The sequence below is a fragment of the Athene noctua genome, chromosome 1 (assembly GCF_965140245.1).
Source record: "Athene noctua chromosome 1, bAthNoc1.hap1.1, whole genome shotgun sequence".
Taxonomy (NCBI): Eukaryota; Metazoa; Chordata; class Aves; order Strigiformes; family Strigidae; genus Athene; species Athene noctua.
Window position 1 is genome coordinate 4574518 of NC_134037.1, and position 20323 is coordinate 4594840.

General features: G+C 41.9%; 1 protein-coding gene across 1 annotated transcript in view; it reads right to left on the reverse strand.

Annotated features, from left to right (window-relative positions):
* PINX1 (PIN2 (TERF1) interacting telomerase inhibitor 1) overlaps positions 1-20110 on the reverse strand; it is a 61844-nt gene extending 41734 nt beyond the window's left edge. The window contains exons 1-6 of the mRNA XM_074895464.1: positions 20086-20110; positions 14678-14787; positions 12262-12354; positions 11489-11567; positions 7774-7866; positions 4988-5064 (exon numbers count right to left, since the gene is read on the reverse strand). Coding sequence (XP_074751565.1) covers positions 4988-5064; positions 7774-7866; positions 11489-11567; positions 12262-12354; positions 14678-14787; positions 20086-20104 — 471 coding nt within the window. The 5' untranslated portion in view covers positions 20105-20110. The remainder of the gene's footprint in view (positions 1-4987; positions 5065-7773; positions 7867-11488; positions 11568-12261; positions 12355-14677; positions 14788-20085) is intronic.
* Positions 20111-20323: the final 213 nt, after the last annotated feature.

Here is a 20323-nt window from a genome sequence, read left to right on the forward strand (position 1 = left end):
AGTTGAGGAAGTTCTGCAAAATGTGTCAGAAGACAATTTCCTGATTTAAAAGAAAAAAAAAAAAAGTGAAAAAGCAACAGGGTGGATAGTTACATTTCTAATGACTAACACGGAAGAAATCACCACTAACTTGAGACTTTCAGGCTACTTGGATTAGGTGGTTTAAGGGAACTTACGCAGGTTTACATCCAAGTTACAGAAATTTGGAGGAAGCTGATTACTCATCAAATGGCCTGAGACATGGAAGTGAGATGGATGCAAAACATTCCGTTTTCTACGTATCTCAGAGTTATTACAAATGTGCCAGCAAACCACAACTACTCCCCCAGCCCCCAAAGCGAAATCAGTGCCAGAATCATGTTGTTCAGCAACCAAGTTGGGACTGTCTGTAACTCATTCCCAAATCCTCAGTCTCACTCAGGAGCATTTTCTCCAGCGATAAGGCTTCATCAGGAAACACAGCTGGATGGAGGAAGGAAATTCTGAGAAGCAAAAAAAATAGTGGGGGTTCCAGGAAGTTCAACCAGATAGGAACTAATGGAATTTGTTTTTCTGTCTCCCCAGCTCCCAGTGTTCCTAAGCAAGTGAGAAAATCAGAGGGAATGTGGGGGGCAAAAAAAGGCTGGCAAATCTTACCCTGCAAAACAGGTCCTCACTGCAGGTCTCCAGAGAGCATCATAATTACAATTCAATATTTTCGATCACTTACTCTCCCTGGGAAAAAACTGCAGACGTTTTCAATTTAGGTCCACTCTGAAGCCCAGCCATTGTTTTCTTCCCCCCGTTTTTCTGACTTATATTTTTCTTTTTAAACAAAGGTCCCTGTGTAGTTTATTATGGAGGTTTTAGCTGCACACACGATTTATCAAAAATAATTTTTTTTAAAAAAAGTACCGTTATGTTTAACGTTCGGGAGAATTCAAGGTTGCAAGTGCCTATGATTAGTAACATATCCCAGAATCATCAAAACAACAGCTTAAACTAAGATCTCAGTCTTATTACTTCTAGAGAAACTCCTTTCGACCCTTAGAGACAAAAAGCATTTCCTTCCATATCCTTTGCAATTCCACTCTTTTGCAATCTTTACAATCCTGTAGCCAACTCCCTCTTCCTTTGATAAGGTAGATAATCCAAATTTCAACATCCCCACTTACTGCAGTAGTGTCAGACTGAAACAAGAGAAAAGATCCATTAGCCAGATCAGTCCTAGGCTACTGACACAGTTAAAAAGTGAGTCTCCACAGTTAAGACAGCCCAGACGGAGCTAGCACAAAACATCTTCTGCCAAAGACTACTCCACAGGTCAAGATCATAAAATGATTGCTAATGGCCATACTACAAAAGACTGAACACGACTAACTGGAACAGTGTCTCTGTGATTTGTTGAGCCAGGACTTATCACAGCAGCAGTTCAGAGGCGACATATTTTTTACAAGCACTTCAGAAGAGCCAAGATTATCTTGCTGGTCCAGAGATCATGTCACTTAGCCTTGAGCCCTTCCACTAGTTTCCATTCGACCATAAACACAGATGGAGTTTCCTGGGTTTCGCTTTCCTCTCTCCCTTTTTCCTAATCTTTAAGAACACAGTTAGGTGTGACACCAACTAACCAGACCTAGTACGATGGTGCCAATGAGCATCAATGTAATACCACTGCCAGGATCTACTGTTAGGCCCCTTGTAGAAACAGAACAGCTCAACGGCCACGAGTACAACAGCTCTTAGAAATAAAAGAAGCTCTACAACTCACTCAGATGAAAAACCTGGCCACAATGCCATCAGTGGCATATATCCTTTAAATGTCTCCGTAACTTCCACTGTGTCTCTGATGCCTACAGAACTGCAAATGATCACCCAACTGAGTCCATTTACAGTGTAAGCGTTTTGTTATTCCAAAATGTTCCCCACCTTCTGCTCCTTAAGTGATCTTTTTCATCCATCCACTGAATTTTGTCAGAGGCTTAAGTTGGAGGCTTTAAGACAGGGAGATAGTCAAAACTCAGCTGGACAATGTTCTGAGCAACTTGCTGTAGCTGAACCTGCTGCTCTGAGCGGGGTGACTGGTCCAGCGACCTCCAGGTCTCCTCCAATCTCAGTAATTCTGTGATTCTATAAAAAGCAGCTCCTGCACCTCCTCTCCATGAAGTTGTATCCAAGATAGTTCTGATCCTGGATGGCAACAACTAGAAATACGGGAAAAAGAATTATGCTGAATATCTTTGCAAAAGATTAAGAGTGAAATGACAAGTCTACCTGAGCTGAGGATAGGCCATTCAGTCCAAATCAAATCTGTACGGAATGCTTCTCAAACTGCACCTCCCAAAAAAGAGCAGGAATCTAGTACCTCAGAAAGAACCTTACAGATAGGACTTCAAGCTACACGATTAGTACATAACTAGTGCTTCCATATATCAGCTCGGGTGCAACTACAGCTGGGAACATGCAATCAGATGAATTGAGAGTAGCAGCTCTGGCACCTATGTGAGTATGGAAGGTGTTCATCTACTCTGAACAGGGACAGCAGCGTACCAGAGCCTGAAGGCATACCCCAGGGCTCTGATGGACACCAGGACTCTTCCTACATTATCTCTACACGGGAGCAGATACAAACAACTCGCTTCCAGGACAATGACAGCACTTTCCTGCTCCCGTGGTGCACTCTCTGCCACATCAGGGAAATGTCCAGCGCCTAGGAATTTCAAAACAGAATGCAAACACACACAGAGAAGAGCACTGCAAATCCTCACAGGTTCCATTTGTGCCACCTTAAGGACCAGGCTGTGGAACATGATGGAAAGGGATCATGAGAGTTCATGGGTGCAATGAAATGAAATTGCTTAGAGCTGGAGGGCCTGTGCAAACTCCACAGATCTCTGATCCATGAAGAAAAGAAGAGGGGGGGGGGGGGGTGGAAAAAAAAAAAAAAAAAGCAATTGTGCTGCCTCTGGCTTTCTCTCCCTGTGGCTGCTTAGCAGCAGACGGTAGCCAGAAGACAACAATGCAACTCCAAATTACATTACCTCCTGCCTGTATTTGCATGTGGAAATCTGGGTGCTTAACAGGGAACAGTCTGTGACTTTTTGCCAGAACCTTGACCCATTAGCTTAGTGTTCAGTGAGGGGAAAAAGGAAATCTGCCCAGTAGTCATCAGCCAACCACTGTGTCGGTCAAGGAATTAGCAAGAGCATGCAAAAACATATACCCTTCACAAGCAGCCATAAATGCACGTGATCTGCAGTGTGTATCAACAGCAGAACAAGTGCTCTGCAGGGATAAATCCCAGAAGAAGCAACAGCACTTTCCAAACTTACCTTTAGTTTCAAAAGATGCTGGATACACTGATAAAACAAAACCAACTATTTGGGACAACTCACGGGTGGGCAAATTCTACTCCCTTTACCACAACACTGTTGGTTTGCATTAAATCCCAGTTTGTCTGGCTTCATATTGATCTGGCAGCAAGGGAGCTAAGAAGCAGATCCATGGCATATTTAGGCCATCAGAAGTGTTAATCAAGGGGACTCTGACGGTGCAGGCTTACCTACAGCATTCGAGACCTTTAACAGCTTTCACAGACGTGAAGTCCCCAAATGCTTATTTCAAGACAGTAATAAGTTCAGATGGGTTCTGTTGTGGCTGATGGCCTCCTCCCAAGCTCTCACCTTTCAAGCCAAACCATGTGACTTGTAACAAAGGTTCATACTGTTTTTCACAGTGGCAGACAAGACAGGACAGTTCTTAATTTGTTTACATTTCTTCTAACCTCGCAGATTAATTAACTGTAACTGTATTTTTTGTAGCTTAGAGAACAGTACTCAGAAAACAGACGACATTTTTCTCTGTCTTACCAGTAACTTTAAAAGCTACAGCACATCCACTGAAATTGTAACACTATATGGGATAATGGCAAGACCAGATCCTTCAAACTGTTCAAGACACCCTACCAGTGTTCTTTATCTTATAGTAAGAGTTTTTTCCAGCAAAGAATCCCCAGTGGACCACTATTTGTCTTCACAAGCTCCCTTGTCATTCTGCCTTGCATTTACACAGCTACAAGCTTACTTTCACTACTATCCAGTGTCTCTTGGCACATTCTTCTCCCTGTCCCTCTTCTCCCAAAGTTCACAGTGGCCTACGGTGAAGTTACAGAACAATTTTCAAGAGTATTGCACAATGAGCAAGGTGTCAAACACACATATGGTATTTCAGAAATTTCCATCGAAGTTCAGGCCCCATCCTTCCCTCTAGACAAGAGACTTCAAAGACCTCCAAACCAACAGGGCAATTCTTGCAACATATTCATTCGTACTTTTGTAGATGTTATTTTTCCAAAGAATTTTTCTGGATACATTACTCATGTCGCAGTGTAAGTCTGTTATTTTATATACTGATATAGCAGGCCTATTCTCTGCAGTGCAAAATGCTAATGAATACATAAATAAGTGCTAGTACGAACCTTGATCTCCTTACACAAAGTTGGGGAAAAGTCTCCTCATTAAATATTTATCAGTGTTCAAGCCACCTTTGAATCCTTTGTTCAAAGATGAGCAAGACTTTGCAGCTGCTCAGCCTTTCCCAATTCTTGTGAAAATAAGGGCAGTTTGCAGAAATCGGCCAGTTGCTACTGAACGTCAAACTTTATTTTGGATATTTATGCAACTTTCACATCAAGCAAAACTGATCTACTTTGCAATGTATATTGCTTAACAACTGTAAAATTAAAATAATGAAGATTCCTAACTCCAAAGAAGTTATGTCACAATGATTCATAAAAATATGTATGAAATTCACTCTTATTTCCTGATGGTTCAGAGCACAGCCATCCACCTGCAGCCTTCACATAGAAACAACAGTAATTTCACAGGCAGAAGACCCTTTGCTTTTGATGGGCATGTGGTAATCTCATTAGCAAAAAGACATTTAAATGTTTTTCCCTTACAACAAAAACACGCAAGGAAACGAGAAAAAGGTGAAGCCTCTTGTTTACCTGTGTCTTCATACTCTTCTGTCGCTTCCCAAATATGCAGGACAGGTCATCTTCACTGCGTGAAGAGAGATCCTTACCTGAAAGGGGCAAGGGGAAGAAAAAAAAAAATAAAATCCCACAACCTTCATACCTGGTGATGACGGGTGCATTTTGATAACACAAACTGTGACCCACAGAGGTAGAGAAATTGGTTTTGGAGGTGAACAAAAATCAGGAGGATGTTAAAGATGCTATATGAAGGCTGACCACGACTCCCACGTACAATAGGAAATGTGTGGCTGTGGAGGGAGAAAGGCTGGTGAGGAGACAACCACAGCCGGCTGGTGTATGCCCACAGGGAAACAAAACAGCAGCTTGGTTCCCCCGACTCGATGCTGCAATTGGTATAGCAACAGGAGGGGAGCAGCCTGCACTATGCTAAAGGGAAAGAAGAGTTGTATCCTCCTACACACAAGAAAAGTTCAAGGAGAAACTGCACATCTCTGGATTCTCATGAGAATTTCCTGTCTCTGACAGAGTTAGGGACTTATAGCTCCTCCATACAGTGAAAAAAAAAAAAAAATCCATCTTTACTCAGTGGGGACTTTTCTTTGATTCATGAAATTGCTTCTGAAAAGCAAAAACTCCATCTCTGCAACACACTGGATTATTCCAACTTTAAACAATTTCAAGGGTGAAGCAAAGATTTCTCTGAGTTCCAGCAGGACTATTATTCCCATCTGACTGTTGTGTGGCTGTCTGAGTATCAGACACAGAGCAGAGAGGGGGAAGCAAAAGGGCGTGATGTAATATTCTGAGATACTGGCAAAAGTTTAGCTGATTCCACAGTGCAGAAGCCTTTACATTGCGTTGTCCACAGCTTGTCTCAGAAAATTTTTTTAAACAAGTCAGCAAAAGTTAAAGAAAGAAAATTAGCCCAGATAAGTCAACTTATTAGGAGCCTCCTGGGGTCTTACTCCACTTGATTTCCTGATTCCAAAATCACTGACCTCAAAATGAATCTAAGTACTTGTAACAGACAGAAAAAAAATAAATCAGACTATTCCACCTGTTTCTTCTTCTCAGGATCCTTAACTGCCCACAGAGGGTAAGCAGACACATCAACCTAGAGGAGAAAATGTTACGCAGCTTTCTGGTGTCTCACTCACTGTGCAGCCTCTAGATGCCATTACCCAAGCTAGCTGGATGAGACTGGTGGCTGTTTTCAATTTTATCTTGGCCAAAGCTTGGAACATGACACTTAGAATCCTGCTGCTCCTTCTCCCACCCTATGCTTTCTTTCTAGGCCTTTCCCCTCCAAATACATCCCCTCTCTTTTTGCATTCTCTAATAGAAAACCAACTTAGGTGACAGTCCAACTCTTTTGCAGCTTCACAGTGGAACAGCTACTAGAAAAGCAACTGAAATCACTGTCTCTATCTCCTAATGGTGCGTGTTTCCCAGACGCAAACGTGGCTCCTAAGCCTATGTGGTGCCTATGTTCCTCCAGCAGTGAGGCTACAAAACAGCACCAGAAACGGAAACTGCATTTTCTATCGTTGCTGCTCCCTTCTCCCGCTTTTGTGTGAGCTCGTCTTGTTTAGTCTAAAAGGAAGCAGGATCGGGGCCACAACATTAGCCTTTCTCAAATAACTTTTCCTCTTTCCCTGAAAAAGGACAATTTCCCTGTTTTAGACCACAGAATGTACAATCAAACAGGGGCCTACCTTATAGAAACACTGCAACCAAACAAATAAGCGATACTGTTAAACATGAAAGCCTTGCTTCATATTTAACATGCTTAAAAGACACTGCTTTTTTCTCTATATTTAGTAAAAGGTTAACTCCAAATCAAAATAAATCCTCTTTGCTACTACCTCAAACAGGCCACAGCCTCTGTATTTGCAAGCCCTGACCCAATTTCATTGTTTAACGTCGTAAAGCGGCAGGGTCATGTTAACATGTTTGACTTCAAGGCTGAATTATTTAATCAAAAATCCCAAACACCAATATCAGAATTTGGCCTCCGTTCAGACGTCAATTACCTCTGTTTTAGCAGAGGCATTTGCTATCAGAAAACACTACACAGAGCTTTAAGTTTAATAAATTAGCCATTAGTGGAAACTGATCCTCTTCATACACTGAAACATATGTATGCACACACCATGTGTGCATGGGTGTGTGAAAGGGGAACACAGCCGACACAGAAACAGAGCAAGGGACTGAACAACTGTCAAGAGCCAAAACCAGGGATGGTTGAAATAATGTCATGACTAAGAAATAAAGAAATTAATAAATGCCACAAGTTCTTGATATAGTTTTTCTGGCCACCAATCACTATCCTAATTTATCCAACAAAGTAACTGGTAGACGTAAGAGGGCTTTCCTCTTCCTGCACTCAGGTCTAATCTGATCACTGATCTTACCCACATGATCTCTCCGCAGGAGTTATCGGAGACTGCAGAGGATAGTGTCATGCAGATGCCCAAGTGACTCTATTCTCACCTTTGCCTCTCCCTCCCATCCTCTGCTCGCGAACAAACCACTCAGAATATTCATCGTTCCTTTATCCAGCTGATGGTTATTTCAGATAGAAATTGTTTTATTTAACAATATCAGCCTAAAGCCAGCCAATATTGTCCAAATAAAGAGGAACAGCATATTATAGCTTTAAGTTGGTGCAGGGTGTATTTCTAAACCAAGATTTACTTGCCAAATTTAGACCCCAGAAGGCAACAGATCACCTTGACACATGTGGTTTTTTCTAATCCTGGCTAGAGCTTATGAAACGACAAAACTCCTCTTACCTTTTGCAAACTTCGTGTAATGGACACGTTTCCTGGAAGATTTGGATTTTTCTTCAAGGCTGAATGTCTTCTTCTGATTATTCACTGAGGACTCTAGAAAAAACAAACCAAACAGGTTGCAAGCCTATTAGAGGCGCTCTAACCACCAAATTCAAACATCAGTGTATTTAACTTTCTCTCTCAAAACCAAGTCTCACTACATATCATAATATATTACTGAAGGAAGCACTGTAAGTTTTGTCCGAGACATGTTACTGCTTGGGTGGGGGTTTTTTTTGCCACATCCCCTTCCCTTCCCATTTCCAGTCTAACGTAATTTGAAAAAGCAGATACAGGTACTTCAGGTCAAAGGCAAATTCTAATTTAACACCATTTCGACGGTAAGAAAAGAAAAATAGGTCAGGGTTTATTGTGTTGTTTGTTACAAATTACCTCCAGTGTCAGAGCCTGAGAAAGATGTAAGAAATAGTACAAAATTAAATACTGAACCTGACTGGATAGAAAGAAAAAGGGAAAAAAAATAACCAAACAGAAAGGCTTTCCACTTCTAACACTCCTCGTGAAGTGCTTCTATCTGGACATAGTCTGATACATCTGTGTAAAGAAATTAAATGGGTGGCAAAGCTCTTCTGTCCCTGAGGCCAGCTAGAACAAATTGCCACATCCATATTATTTAATTTTCCTAGCTTCCAGAAGATGGGCTGCATCTAAACTGTCCACTGGGAATGGTCTCTGGGGTTGGCTAAGTCCCAAATTCACTCAGGAGTTGTTTGGGAGGATGTTAGATTGTAGAGGTCAAAACCATGTGAAGGGTTAGTCTAACTATTGAACTATTGAGCTATCAAGATCCTGCGCTGTGGCAGGTTATTTTACAGGTACAGATGTCCTTTTTGCAACCACAGAGCCTGCTAATTTAAAAGAAATTCTCAGAAGGAGGTAACCTGCTGTCTGGTTAATAACTCCTTTATTAGTCCTACCCTAACAATAAATAGGCACCACAGGATTCTCTAACTCTAGAAAAGGCTACTCCGGTGAGATGGTTTTCTCTCTCCCAGTGGTGACTGGGATGGGTACGGAAATCAACCCATACCCCCAGAGCCAAGTTGAGTCACCTTTTTCATATGATCCCACCCCTGAAAGCTCTGCAGACCAAGCTTTTCTGACACTGGAATTACAGCACTTCACTGCTTGATAGGTGGTGTCACCTGACAATAAAGTCATTGACATAAAAATGAAATCTGCAGCCTGCAGTGGGAGAGCTGACTACCAACAAGCAGTCTGACATCTACTCTTTCATTTATACACTAAGCCCTAACGTGAAGGCGAAGGACTAATAAACCCAGTTTTAGACAGAGTTTGCAGTCAACTTGAAAATCCTCAATAAAAAGGGTCTATGGGGAAAGCAAGCGTCACAACTCAAATATCCTGACCAGAGAGAGGCACTTTGAGCCTGCTCTCTGATCCACTTGTACCGAAGGCAACGTTACACAGCAAAGGATTTCCAGAGCTTCCTCTGCCAATTTATTCTTGCAGCGAAAGGGGCAGCAGCACCGCCTTGTGCCTTCAAGGAGGAATTTCACTACTGAAACGTGCTGGCACTTGCAGTGCACAGGTAGGTACATCCCTGCGTCTCCTAGTGACTGGTAAACCCTCTGACAAACTGAGCAAGCACTGCAGGAGTATTAATGTGCTTTTTAAAGCAATGTAGTCATAGCAGTAAAGCCACGTGTCATTACTGTAGCAAATCTGATACAGATGAACATTTCAAAGCACGTTACAGACATGGCCAGAATGTTGTCGCCCCATTTTACGAAGAAAGGGGCAGAGTCATCATCACTTAATATCCCAGCAAAAAAGCCAGAAATCAAAGCTCCTCACTAGGTGCTCAGCTAGAAAAAAAAAAAAAAAAAAAAGGAAAGCTAAAACTATGTACATCGAGGGTATCTGAATGTTGGCATACGAACCATCACGGGGCCCTTCCTTCCCGATTTCTAATTGCAATCCAACTCTGGCAACTACACCAGTTATTTAAGAACAATGAAGTTTTTCAGCTGACTTTTAATGCAATTTGAAACTGGATGATGGCCAATAGTGTAACATTTGATCCTGTAGCACAGCTGCAGGCAGAGTTATCTGGATGAGTTTTGCCAGCTTAAACAATTGACAAAAAAAAAAAAGTTTCAGAGCAACGCTTGCAGCCTGCAAATCACCAAATGTGATTCTCACTGGGAATTTTCAACGTGCACCCAAATCTGTCCTCAGTGATTGAAAACTCTTGTCCCAGCTCCTAAAAAGACCAAGCGAAAATAACCGAGAAAAACAGGGAGGAATACGGTATTCAGGGACCACTTTGCATCAAGTGCAGATGACCCAGGGAATACTGTGCGGATTTAGGAACAAGACAGCCTTGCTCAACAGGCCTGCCTCTGTGCTGACTCACTGTGTCCTTGGGCAAGTCACTTCAGCTCTCTGCTCACCAGTTTGCAGGTTTCCCACCAGTTACACCTAACTGATCTTCCCATGGCTCAAGTTGGAACTTGGGTAGGATTTAGTTATAAAGGTGGAAAGGAACTTTTGGAATTTCCCTACACTATGCTATTCTACTTCTTGAGGATTTCAACTACAGCACCTAGCACTGTGTGGCCTCAGACCAGGATTAGGGCTCCAATGCACAGGGATAACTTATACAGCAATTTTTAAAAAGGTGATTTTAAAGCATCAGGTTCAGAATTTTAATCCTAGTTCTCTAGGATTTGACAGCAAGTTTGATCCTTCTTAACTGATTTTTCTCCTGTTCTTTCTACCTTTCCTCTCCTAGAAAACCTTCTGTGCTCAAATGTTAAGAATGAATGAATGGACAGTTGCTAAATTCACTGAGCTGGCAATTCTGCCATTAGCAGCACGTGGACAGGCAGCCCTTGGTTTAACAACACTCCAGAGAGTTGTTTAGCTATATGATCAGAGTTTAAACTTGAGTCTAACTGACGAAGAGATGTTAAACCCTTTGGTGTGTACAATTCTTTCTGTAAGCTCACACCCATCAGTTTTGTATAACTTCATTTTTACAAACCAAGGTCAAACTGTGTAAAGCTTTTCAAAATGAAGGGACTTTATAAATAGCTCTTTTGGGAAAGTTGTGCAGTTTCCCCACTTGTGTGCTCTACATCAGGGCTACAAAAATCACATTATACTGCACTCAAAACAGAGATGCATAACTCTGAGTCAAAAGCAAAGAAGCAGCTCTCTGAGGACAGGAAAAGTAGGTATTTAAGCAATCACTGGAGCATGGAAACCAGGCGTGACTGTTAGGAGAGCAAACGCATTGCAATGGTGAGAGACTGTGTTATGAGCCTTCATATTGGCTCTGGTTGCTTTATAAAGAAACAAGTGTTGCTGTAGTAAATCCCAGCAAAGGATCACCTGTGTTGTGGTCCTGGATAAAATAAACAAATTCAAAATTTTTCCCAGCAAAAAGCCTTTAATGAGAGCAAACCTGATCCACTGAGATCTACATATCCAGGCAGACCAACTTGAGCATGGTCACGGATGGCAACATGTCCTGCTCCCAGAGATTTGGGGGGAGAAGGGAGAGTTGTCAGTCTCAGCAAGGAGACTATTAGCAGCCTAAAGGACTGGGCCTCAGCTAGCCTTTTAAGACAGAGAATGGAAACTCTGCTAAGCTTCCAGCATCTGATTGAGCAAAGCATGAACCTACCTGTTTCACCCTGTCCATGGCAATTATTCAGTTCAGCCAGAAGCTGGTTGAAGTCATCCTGATGAGCAATCCAGTTGTCCTGTAAATATCACCCACGTGAATACAAAGCAAAAGTCTTCAGAACTAACAGAAGTTTTGTTAAAACAGATATTAAGATTCTGCACTCGAAGAAGTAACTTAATTGTATGTACTCAATCCTTGTTGGTGGGAGGGGCACTCAGAAGCTCCGCAGGTGCCAACACTAACAACAGTTCACCACAGTCACGCCAAAGTGCAGAAATAAGTGTTAAACAACACTGAGTTGCTGTTGGCTCTGCGTGTCCCCCGTCTGCACAAGACGTTTTCAGAAGCAGGCAGGAAATATTAGTGTGATTTTTTTCAGCAGAGTTACTTAAGATGTTGATTATGAGACGAGCACCTTTAGGACCATGTTCTGCTCTGCCTGTGTACCTGAACTCCAGTCAGAAAGGTGACTTAGCACGAAGCTAAGCAAGGCAGAAGGCACAGTATTTCAGTGATTTGCTTGGAAGCAAAAAAAAAATAATCTCTGAACAGTTTGCTCCCAGAATGCACTGTAACCTTTCCAAGCAGGTATTTACTCCTAAAACACCCAACAAAGCAGAACTAAACTCCAGGGCAAGAGTTTCTACGGAGATGGTAGCACAGCTGCACGCTGTCCCCAGATGTGACAATGGATTTCACTAACATACCATTACAAAGATTGTGCTTTAGCTGAAACGGGAGCCATTTCCTTACCTGAGTCTAGCGCTCACCTCGTAATTGATGGTTGCTCCTAACCCCAGCGTGTTGTTTTTCACCTGAACCTTGATATGTTCTGTGTTTCCTTGTTCCTGAGCCCCAAGACCCTAAGGAGGATTTAAGGGTAAAAATGTAAGAATTTTACAGCAGTGACTAAGCAATCAGAGTCTCTGTACTGTCAGATAGTTTGCAATGAAATACAGCAAGAAATCACAATCTGCTATTTATTTGCTTGCCTGTAATTGAATTAATTCACAGGCATTAGCACACATGAGATATTAATTTTTTTTTAATTTACTACTTAAGCCTCCAGCAAAGTATTATAAACACTAAAATAGCAACAACCTTAAGTAGTTGGGTGATTAATCAGGAAGCCAGCTGACATTCCTAGGCAAGTCCAAAGTGTTTACAATTTTAAGACAAGACGCTACAGAAAAAAAACATGCCTCTCACCAAAAATATCTCCGTCACTGGGAAGGCAGCTGTGTAATGACTGTAAGACAGATGCCACGTAAAATGTACAATTCAGAACAAAGTTATATGGGGGGAAGCGGGAGGGGAAGGTTCAGACTGGTGCTAGTGGGACATTTAAGAACTTCTTCCACCTCATTCACATTAATAAGCTGATGAAATATTGGAGCAAACAAATGCCTGGTTTGTCTATCCTAAAAAACATAATCGTTGAATCTGGGAAGCAATCTTTAGGCCCAGTATTATCTTTTTCAGTTGTACAATCAGAGGGAAAAAAGAAAAAAAAAAAAAAAAAAAGACAAAGCATTTGGTTTAAAAATTTATTCCTGGTATTTACCTGCTTTTTCCCCCACCTGCCACCAGTAACAAATCACCAGCAAAGTGTACAGCTATAATAAACATGTATGTGGTGGAGCAGTGGAGAGAAGCCCTGTGGATAGATCCTGGGCCCATTTGAAGCAATGAGACATATTTGAAAAAGGCTGTTGCTATTACAAATCCAGTAGAATTTATTTGGTCAGTGGAGCAGAAAATTTATCTCGAAACTTCTGCTAACCAAAAAGTATGGAAGCAAACAGGACACTTGGCTACACATCCTGCCGTGACCCAATTGCAATATAACTAATGACAGGACTAGTGTAAGCAGCTTAATTTCACTGCACAGATGGGCTTTTGCCCATTAATTTGATCAAGCTAAAGTTCCATTTGTCTGAGTTTGTAGTGAAATGGAGAGATAAATCCTTCTTGTGCAGGTATAACTGTTGTAAATGAAAATTCAGTAGCTCACGTAGGAAACATTGTTTGTGGAGAAGATGAGGGGGGCTGTGACAGACAGAAAAACAACACGAGGCCTTCCCTTCACACCCTGACACAATGTTCATAGCAGAAAAGGTGTTATCCATGGCCAGAGAATCTGGCTGCCTAAAACAGAATCAAGACATTTAACAGCATTTTTGCTACTAATGGACATATCTATTTTAATATTATACACATAACGCAATGCATACAATTTACATAAAAAGACAGTACTCAAGCTCCATACTTTTAACAGTCTGATGGTCTAAACTCTAGTTAAACCAATTCCTTGAGTCCAGCAGCCTTTGAATCAGGTACCACTGCTTGTTCTGGAAATAAGAGGCAGTTAGAAGCCAGATTTATATGCTAACTGTAAGACAACCAAGGCAACAGCAAGCTACACTGAGAAATCCAAGAGTAGGGCTATTTTTCCAAGTTTAAATGCATTCACAGAACTGAGAATGATCCTAATATTATTCCTTTTTTTAAAAAAGTCTGGGAGAGGAAATGTAGGAGAAGAATTAAATAAATATCATGAGGGTTTTGTAAGCATTTGTTTTGTTAGACACTCTGACGTGCAGGCCCAAATCTCAGCTTTGCTAAGGCACCTTTGTGGAAGTTAAACTGCTTTTAAGGGGCAGCTGAGAAATCTGCAGCGGTCTGCACTGACCTAGAGATTACTCTTAGCGTCAGGAACCAGTCACCTCACCCCACGGGCTGGAGCTGGGAAGGAATACAGCTCACATAACACTGCACTCTGGCCATTCAGGGAACAAATCAGAAGCAACCTTTAAAAACAGGTGAAAGATTAAATAAAGCAGGTCCCAGAGTTGCTTTAAACAGCACCAAAAAGCCAGGGAGTCAACTGAGGTTATAAAAGCAACTTAAAGCTTTTAACTGTCACCTGAATTGAGGTGCCAACTCCTGCTCTTACTTGGGGATGTTATATTGTCAAAGACAGGGCAGAAAAACCTGGAAAGCAGGACAGGCACAAGGAAGAAAATACTTTTGCAACAAACTGTAGAAATCTAACGCTGCTCAAATTCTCTGTGCACTGAAGAGAATAAATCAAATAGAAAGAACATGGCTGTTTTGCACACTGAGATGAAGAGTTCCTTGGCAGTCTTGGACCTTTCAGCTAGACAACGCTCCTTTAGATCATACCTTTCCTTTGGACCAGCCCATCTTTTCCAGCATCTTCTGGCCAAATTTAGATTCATCTTTACTCCAAGCGCTGTTTCGTGGATCCACAGACCACTTCTGCTTTCTACGGGCTAGAGTTGGAAGGAAAAATTCAAACAGGCTTTATTTACATATCCACAGCTTTCTCAGTATTTTATCATAGAATCATGCAATAGAATCAGAGAATGGTTTGGGTTGGAAGGGACCTTAAAGATCACCCAGTTCCACCCCCCCTGCCCAGGGAAGGGCCACCTTCCACTAGCCCAGGTTGCCCAAAGCCCCGTCCAGCCTGGCCTTGAACCCTTCCAGGGAGGGGGCAGCCACAGCTTCTATGGGCAGCCTGTGCCAGGGCCTCACCCCCCTCACAGGGAACAATTTCTTCCTTACACCTAATCTAAATCTACTCTCTTTCAGTTTAAAAGAATTTGTCAATTCAAGAAAAGCTCTTCATTGCAAAAAAATAGAACCTGTGCCAGAACAAACACGCTCTGCGAGTTTAATTTTACTAAACGTTATACTGCAAAAAAAGACCAATGAAAATTTTAATTATTAATGTGAAGAATGCCGAAGTAAAATTGCTATGGAAGTTGTCATCCCTAAGGATGGGCTGCAATTCACAGAAGGCTTTAAGGATTACCACTTAGGTGTACAGGCCTAAATTCCATATTTGTTCCAACTTTGTTTTACATCTGGTTTCAGAATGAAATCTATAGGGGATGAGACTTCTGTGCTGGCTTTCCCAGTTCTGGACAATATCCACTGGGCAGTTTTCCTTTTAACCAGAAGACAGAAGTTTTAATATTTGCCTTCATAACAAAAGCCAAGTCAAAAATCAAACATAAGTGACCAGAGAAATTGAATTACAGAACACAAACCAGTGGGATTTCAGCTTTTGGATTTCCCACAAAATGTTTGGGTGGTTTGTTTTTTTTTTTTTTTTTTTTCTGGAAACTGAAATGTCACCGGAAATTACTGCAGGTGTTAAGAAATCCAAATAAGAATCAAGGCTCCTTTGTCCTATGCAGACTACTAAAGAAACTACAGTCCCCCAGGCCCACATGCGTGCGCTTGCCTCTATCATCAGGAATAACTTTACTGAAATCAAGGAAGAAAAGCTAGCACAGCTAACCAGCCACTTCAAGTGTGCACCTAAACATATGCAGGAAGACAACCTAAATAAACAAGACAAACCAAGAATGGGAGACAGGAAGATTACAAACTTCATTAAACACGATGGGAAATGGTGGATCAAAACTGACCGATTAACCCAAGGCCGTACAAAGCCAGTGAGAAGCCAAGTCCATTGAGGTGCTTTCAACGTAATCAGGAAGTCATCTTTCCCTCAAATGCAATACTTAGGATTTGGGCCAGAGGGACAAAATATTACAGGGATGTTTGATTCATTTTTTTGCCCAGTTTCGTTCTTAAAGAAGAACTAATACTGACAGAATGCATGATGGTGGTTTTTTTTTAACATACTTCGGAGTGCTGTGAAAGGAACCCACACAGCCTTCTCCTGGTTCACCTCTCTACAGGAAAACAACAACTTATTTCCATCAGGCAGCCTTCAGAGAAGTATCTACAACAAGCCCTGCCTGTGCTGCCAACACAAGGTGGTAAAGTACCACTGTGGACTGTGAGTTTAAACATCCAAGCGAATTAAGGTTCCCTGCTGCCCCACTGAGAACAAAAATCTCTGGCTCCCTTAGTGACGTAGTTCACTTCACTCATTTATTGCAGCGTTTGAAATATCGAGCTAGGAATCTGGGACAATTAACATGCTTTGTCATCTTCCTTCACCAAAGATGCAAATCATCTCTAAGGACCCAGGTTTCCAGTGGTTTGTGGGGGGAATAAATTAAAAAGCTATCAAGCTGGCAGCAAAAGTCCTATAAAAATAGGGAACACCTTGGCTTTTGTTCACAGCTGACTGAAAGAAACAACATAAAAAGACAAACAATAAAAAGAAGCAATCTAATAGAGGTTATGCTGCCCTGCTGAGCAGTAGCCCTCTTTTTCAATCATATTTCTTAATTTGCCCCTTGGTTTAAAAATCAAGGATTAACATCAACTTGCCCTCACTCAGTCACCAAAACCTAACTGTTCAACACCTTTTTAAAAAAAATCTAACTATAACAACATTTTAAGCATGCCCATATTCTGTTATGCTCTCTGTAACTAGTACCCCAGGTGGTGAATTTGCAAATCCCAAGAAATTCAATTCAATGCAATTCTTACAGTTGTAAAGCCACTGTATGTATCTAAGGATTTGTCTACACAGTAGAGATAATCCATGTCAACTGAATGTGCGAATTTAAATTAACTTCCAAACCGAGTCGTTTGATGTAATTCAACTAATCCACTTTAAACACTAATTTCTATTAATTTTCCTGAATATCTCTCTGTAGAAAAGCTCTAAGATGTTTTACTCCCAGGAGGACGCTGGTAACAAAACATGAGGACACCTAATACAGAGATTTCTCAAGCTTGAAATTTTAAGAGAGTGTCCTTTCCCAGCACTTGCAATCCAAGTATTTCAAACCTCTTAACTACCACTATAGGATTAATCCTCACATTTCTGCCAGGTTAACACACTCTTATTTTCAGATATGGTAAGATAGACACAGGAAAATAAAGAAACTCACAACTTTAAAGAAGTATTTCAGAAAGCCAGGAACAACTTCATGCTACATACAGCAACTATAAAATCATCTCCCCTCTCCAAACAAACAACAAAAAAGACTGTTTAGCCAACAATTTATCAGAAATGTTTGTTCACTGATGTTTTATGAGCAAGAAAGGAAACAACATGCTATCTTCCAGCTGAAAACTTCAGCTCAGAAGTTAACGCCAATCTTCTGGGCTGCTCATGAAATGATGCAATGCAACTCTGGGCAAGCAGCACCATCCAGTGGACAAAAGAGTCATTTTTTTGAATATTTCACTCAGACGCCCTACAATTTGAAAAAAAAAAGATCAAACCCTTTTACCAAGATTAATTCTGTGCCTGGAGCATGTGTTTAACTATCATTTCCCATCCAAACCCCTGCTGTGTGCCCATTTATGGTGATAAGACTGAAAACACTAAACAGGTTAAATTTCTCCAAGGAACAGAAAAAAAACATACTGCCCACAGAGCGATTTTATTTTTAATTGAAGTTAGAAAGACCATCATTAACATATACTTTTTTTTTTCCCCCGATAAGCACCAATAAGATAGTCAATGAAAGTTTGTTGAAAGATCTAGAGAGGTAAAAATAAGTTTAAAATAAAAGATAACTCTTTGGCCATTTCTGCAATTGATACATTTTTAAAATTCAAACTACATAATCATAGAATGATTGAGTTTGTCCTTTCTCATTTTAGTTCATAGCCTCACAAAAGCTGGAAGGACCTCTTCAGATCATCTACTTTAATCCCCTGCTTAAGCCAGTTGTCCAGGACCGTGTCCAGTCTGGTTCTGAACATCTCCCCAGACTGATACTCCACAGTCTTCCTGATAAATCTGTTCCAGTGTTTGGTCACCCTCACAGTAAAACAATTTTTTTTTTTTTTTTAAAAAAAAAAGAAAAAAAGAAGTAATTTCTTGTGTTTCTGTTTGCACTCACTGCTTCTTGTCCTGTCACTAGGTACCGCTGAGAAGTTCCTCTAAGTCCCTGAAATGCATGTACTTTCACAGCTGTAGTTAAACCTATTAACCTCTGCCCCCAACTATTTTTAGGATGAATATTGATAAGAGCATCAGAACCTGATCTGGAACTGCAAACAAAAACCCATGTAACTTGACTTCACAATTATAACTGCAGCTGCACATGATGAACAAATGTATAAAACCCTGCAAATGTGGATCTCAGCAACTAGATTCAGTTTCTAAGGCATTTGATTTTAGAATCCACTACATACAGATGTTACAGGAACACACTGGCACAGGTTGCCCAGAGAGGAGATGGATGCCCCATCCCTGGAAACATTCAAGGCCAGGTTGGACGGGGCTCTGAGCAACCTGATGTAGGTGAAGATGTCCCTGCTCACTGCAGGGGGTTGGACTAGATGGCCTTTAAAGGTCCCTTCCAACCCAAACTATTCTATGATTATTGAGATGTGTGCTGTCCAATTAAAATAATGAATAAATTCTGGAAAAAATGGGACCAAAGTTTACATCTAAAATAATCAGAAAATTACACATGTAAATTCAATTGTGTTTTCCTCAATTCATGCCTCTATTTTCTACTGGAAACCACATTTTCTAATTAGTCATTCTACTTAAGTCCATCTTTCCTGCAGTCAAGCAACCAAATTCATTAGACTCTGTCCTCTCATGTTAAGGGTGTCCTGACACCTGTAAGCTTACCAAAACCACTTAACGATATTTACAGTAGACAGACAGAAGTGTATCGGTCATGTTACATAAAAACCTACAGTTGAGAAGTTTACCTTTCCATTCACAGATTTTTAAATTTACTAGAAAAAACTACTTTACAGGAATGCATCTTTAACTTGGAAGAGAAGGCAGCAAAAATGTTTAGTTCCCACTTTGGCCAGCCCTGAGAGAGTTCCGTTTCCTGAACCAAAGAGCTTTACCCAAGAAAGAGTTATCAGTCTGGATATTCATCCAACGTCTTAATTCTTTTAGATATGGGGAGCCCAAGTCCTCAGTCACCTCAGAGGTAATTTATTCCAAAAGGAAAAGGTTAAACAAAATTATCAGGCTGCATGTAATAAAACCTTCAACAATTATTGACGTAGCAAGACCCTTATATAAAAGGCATAAGACAATCACCTGGCCTTACCCTGAGTTCTCCCTGTGAGTTCAGTGGTTTTATTTCCCATTTCTGAACCACCTGCCTAAAATCCCCAACATCTCACTCACTTTTCTCAGCCCAGAATTTAGGTGATCTCCGAAGTTCCCTGTACACACAAGAGGGCGAGCTAACCTCAAAAGCTAACCCTGAGTCCGATCGAATGCCCGATGCCTACAGACACGCGGCTCCGCTGAGTCCTGCCGGGCTGCCACACAGCAGCCGGGACCCCAGCACAGCCCCGGCCCCGAGGCCTCCAGGGTACCCGTCCTCTAACCCACTGCCCCAGAGATGGCACCGAAGCGCTGAAAGGAAAAGCCTGCCCTACGACATCTAACAGACATCCCCACCGATCCTGCACGCGTCCTCCCGCCAAGCCGGGAAGCGACAGAGCCCCGCAAACCCGTACCCAGCCGCCACGGGAGACCCGCCAGCGCGCAGCCCGCCACCCCCACCCCATCAGCGAGAGCGGTGGGGAGGGCCTGGGGTAGCGCCCAGGCCGCCCGCCAGGATACCGGCTCTTCCCGCGGCCCCGCCGCTCTCAGGAACCCCCCAGGGGCGCGGTCCCTCCCCGCGGGAGGCAGCACTCACGCTCCGCCAGCATCGCCATCTTGGGGGCCTCCTTCCTTCCGAGGCGCGCGGCGAGGCGACACCGCAGCGCCCCCACCCCGGAGGGGACTTTTTTGTGACTACGGGCGCAGAAAGAGGCGGCGAAAGAAATGCCTGATTAGAAAGTCTTGAAGCAAGTGAATATAGCGGCCACCCAAGCGGAAATAGAGGGTTCAAACCCGCTGAAATTCTCAAAATATCTCAAAAGCCGTGTTGGGTT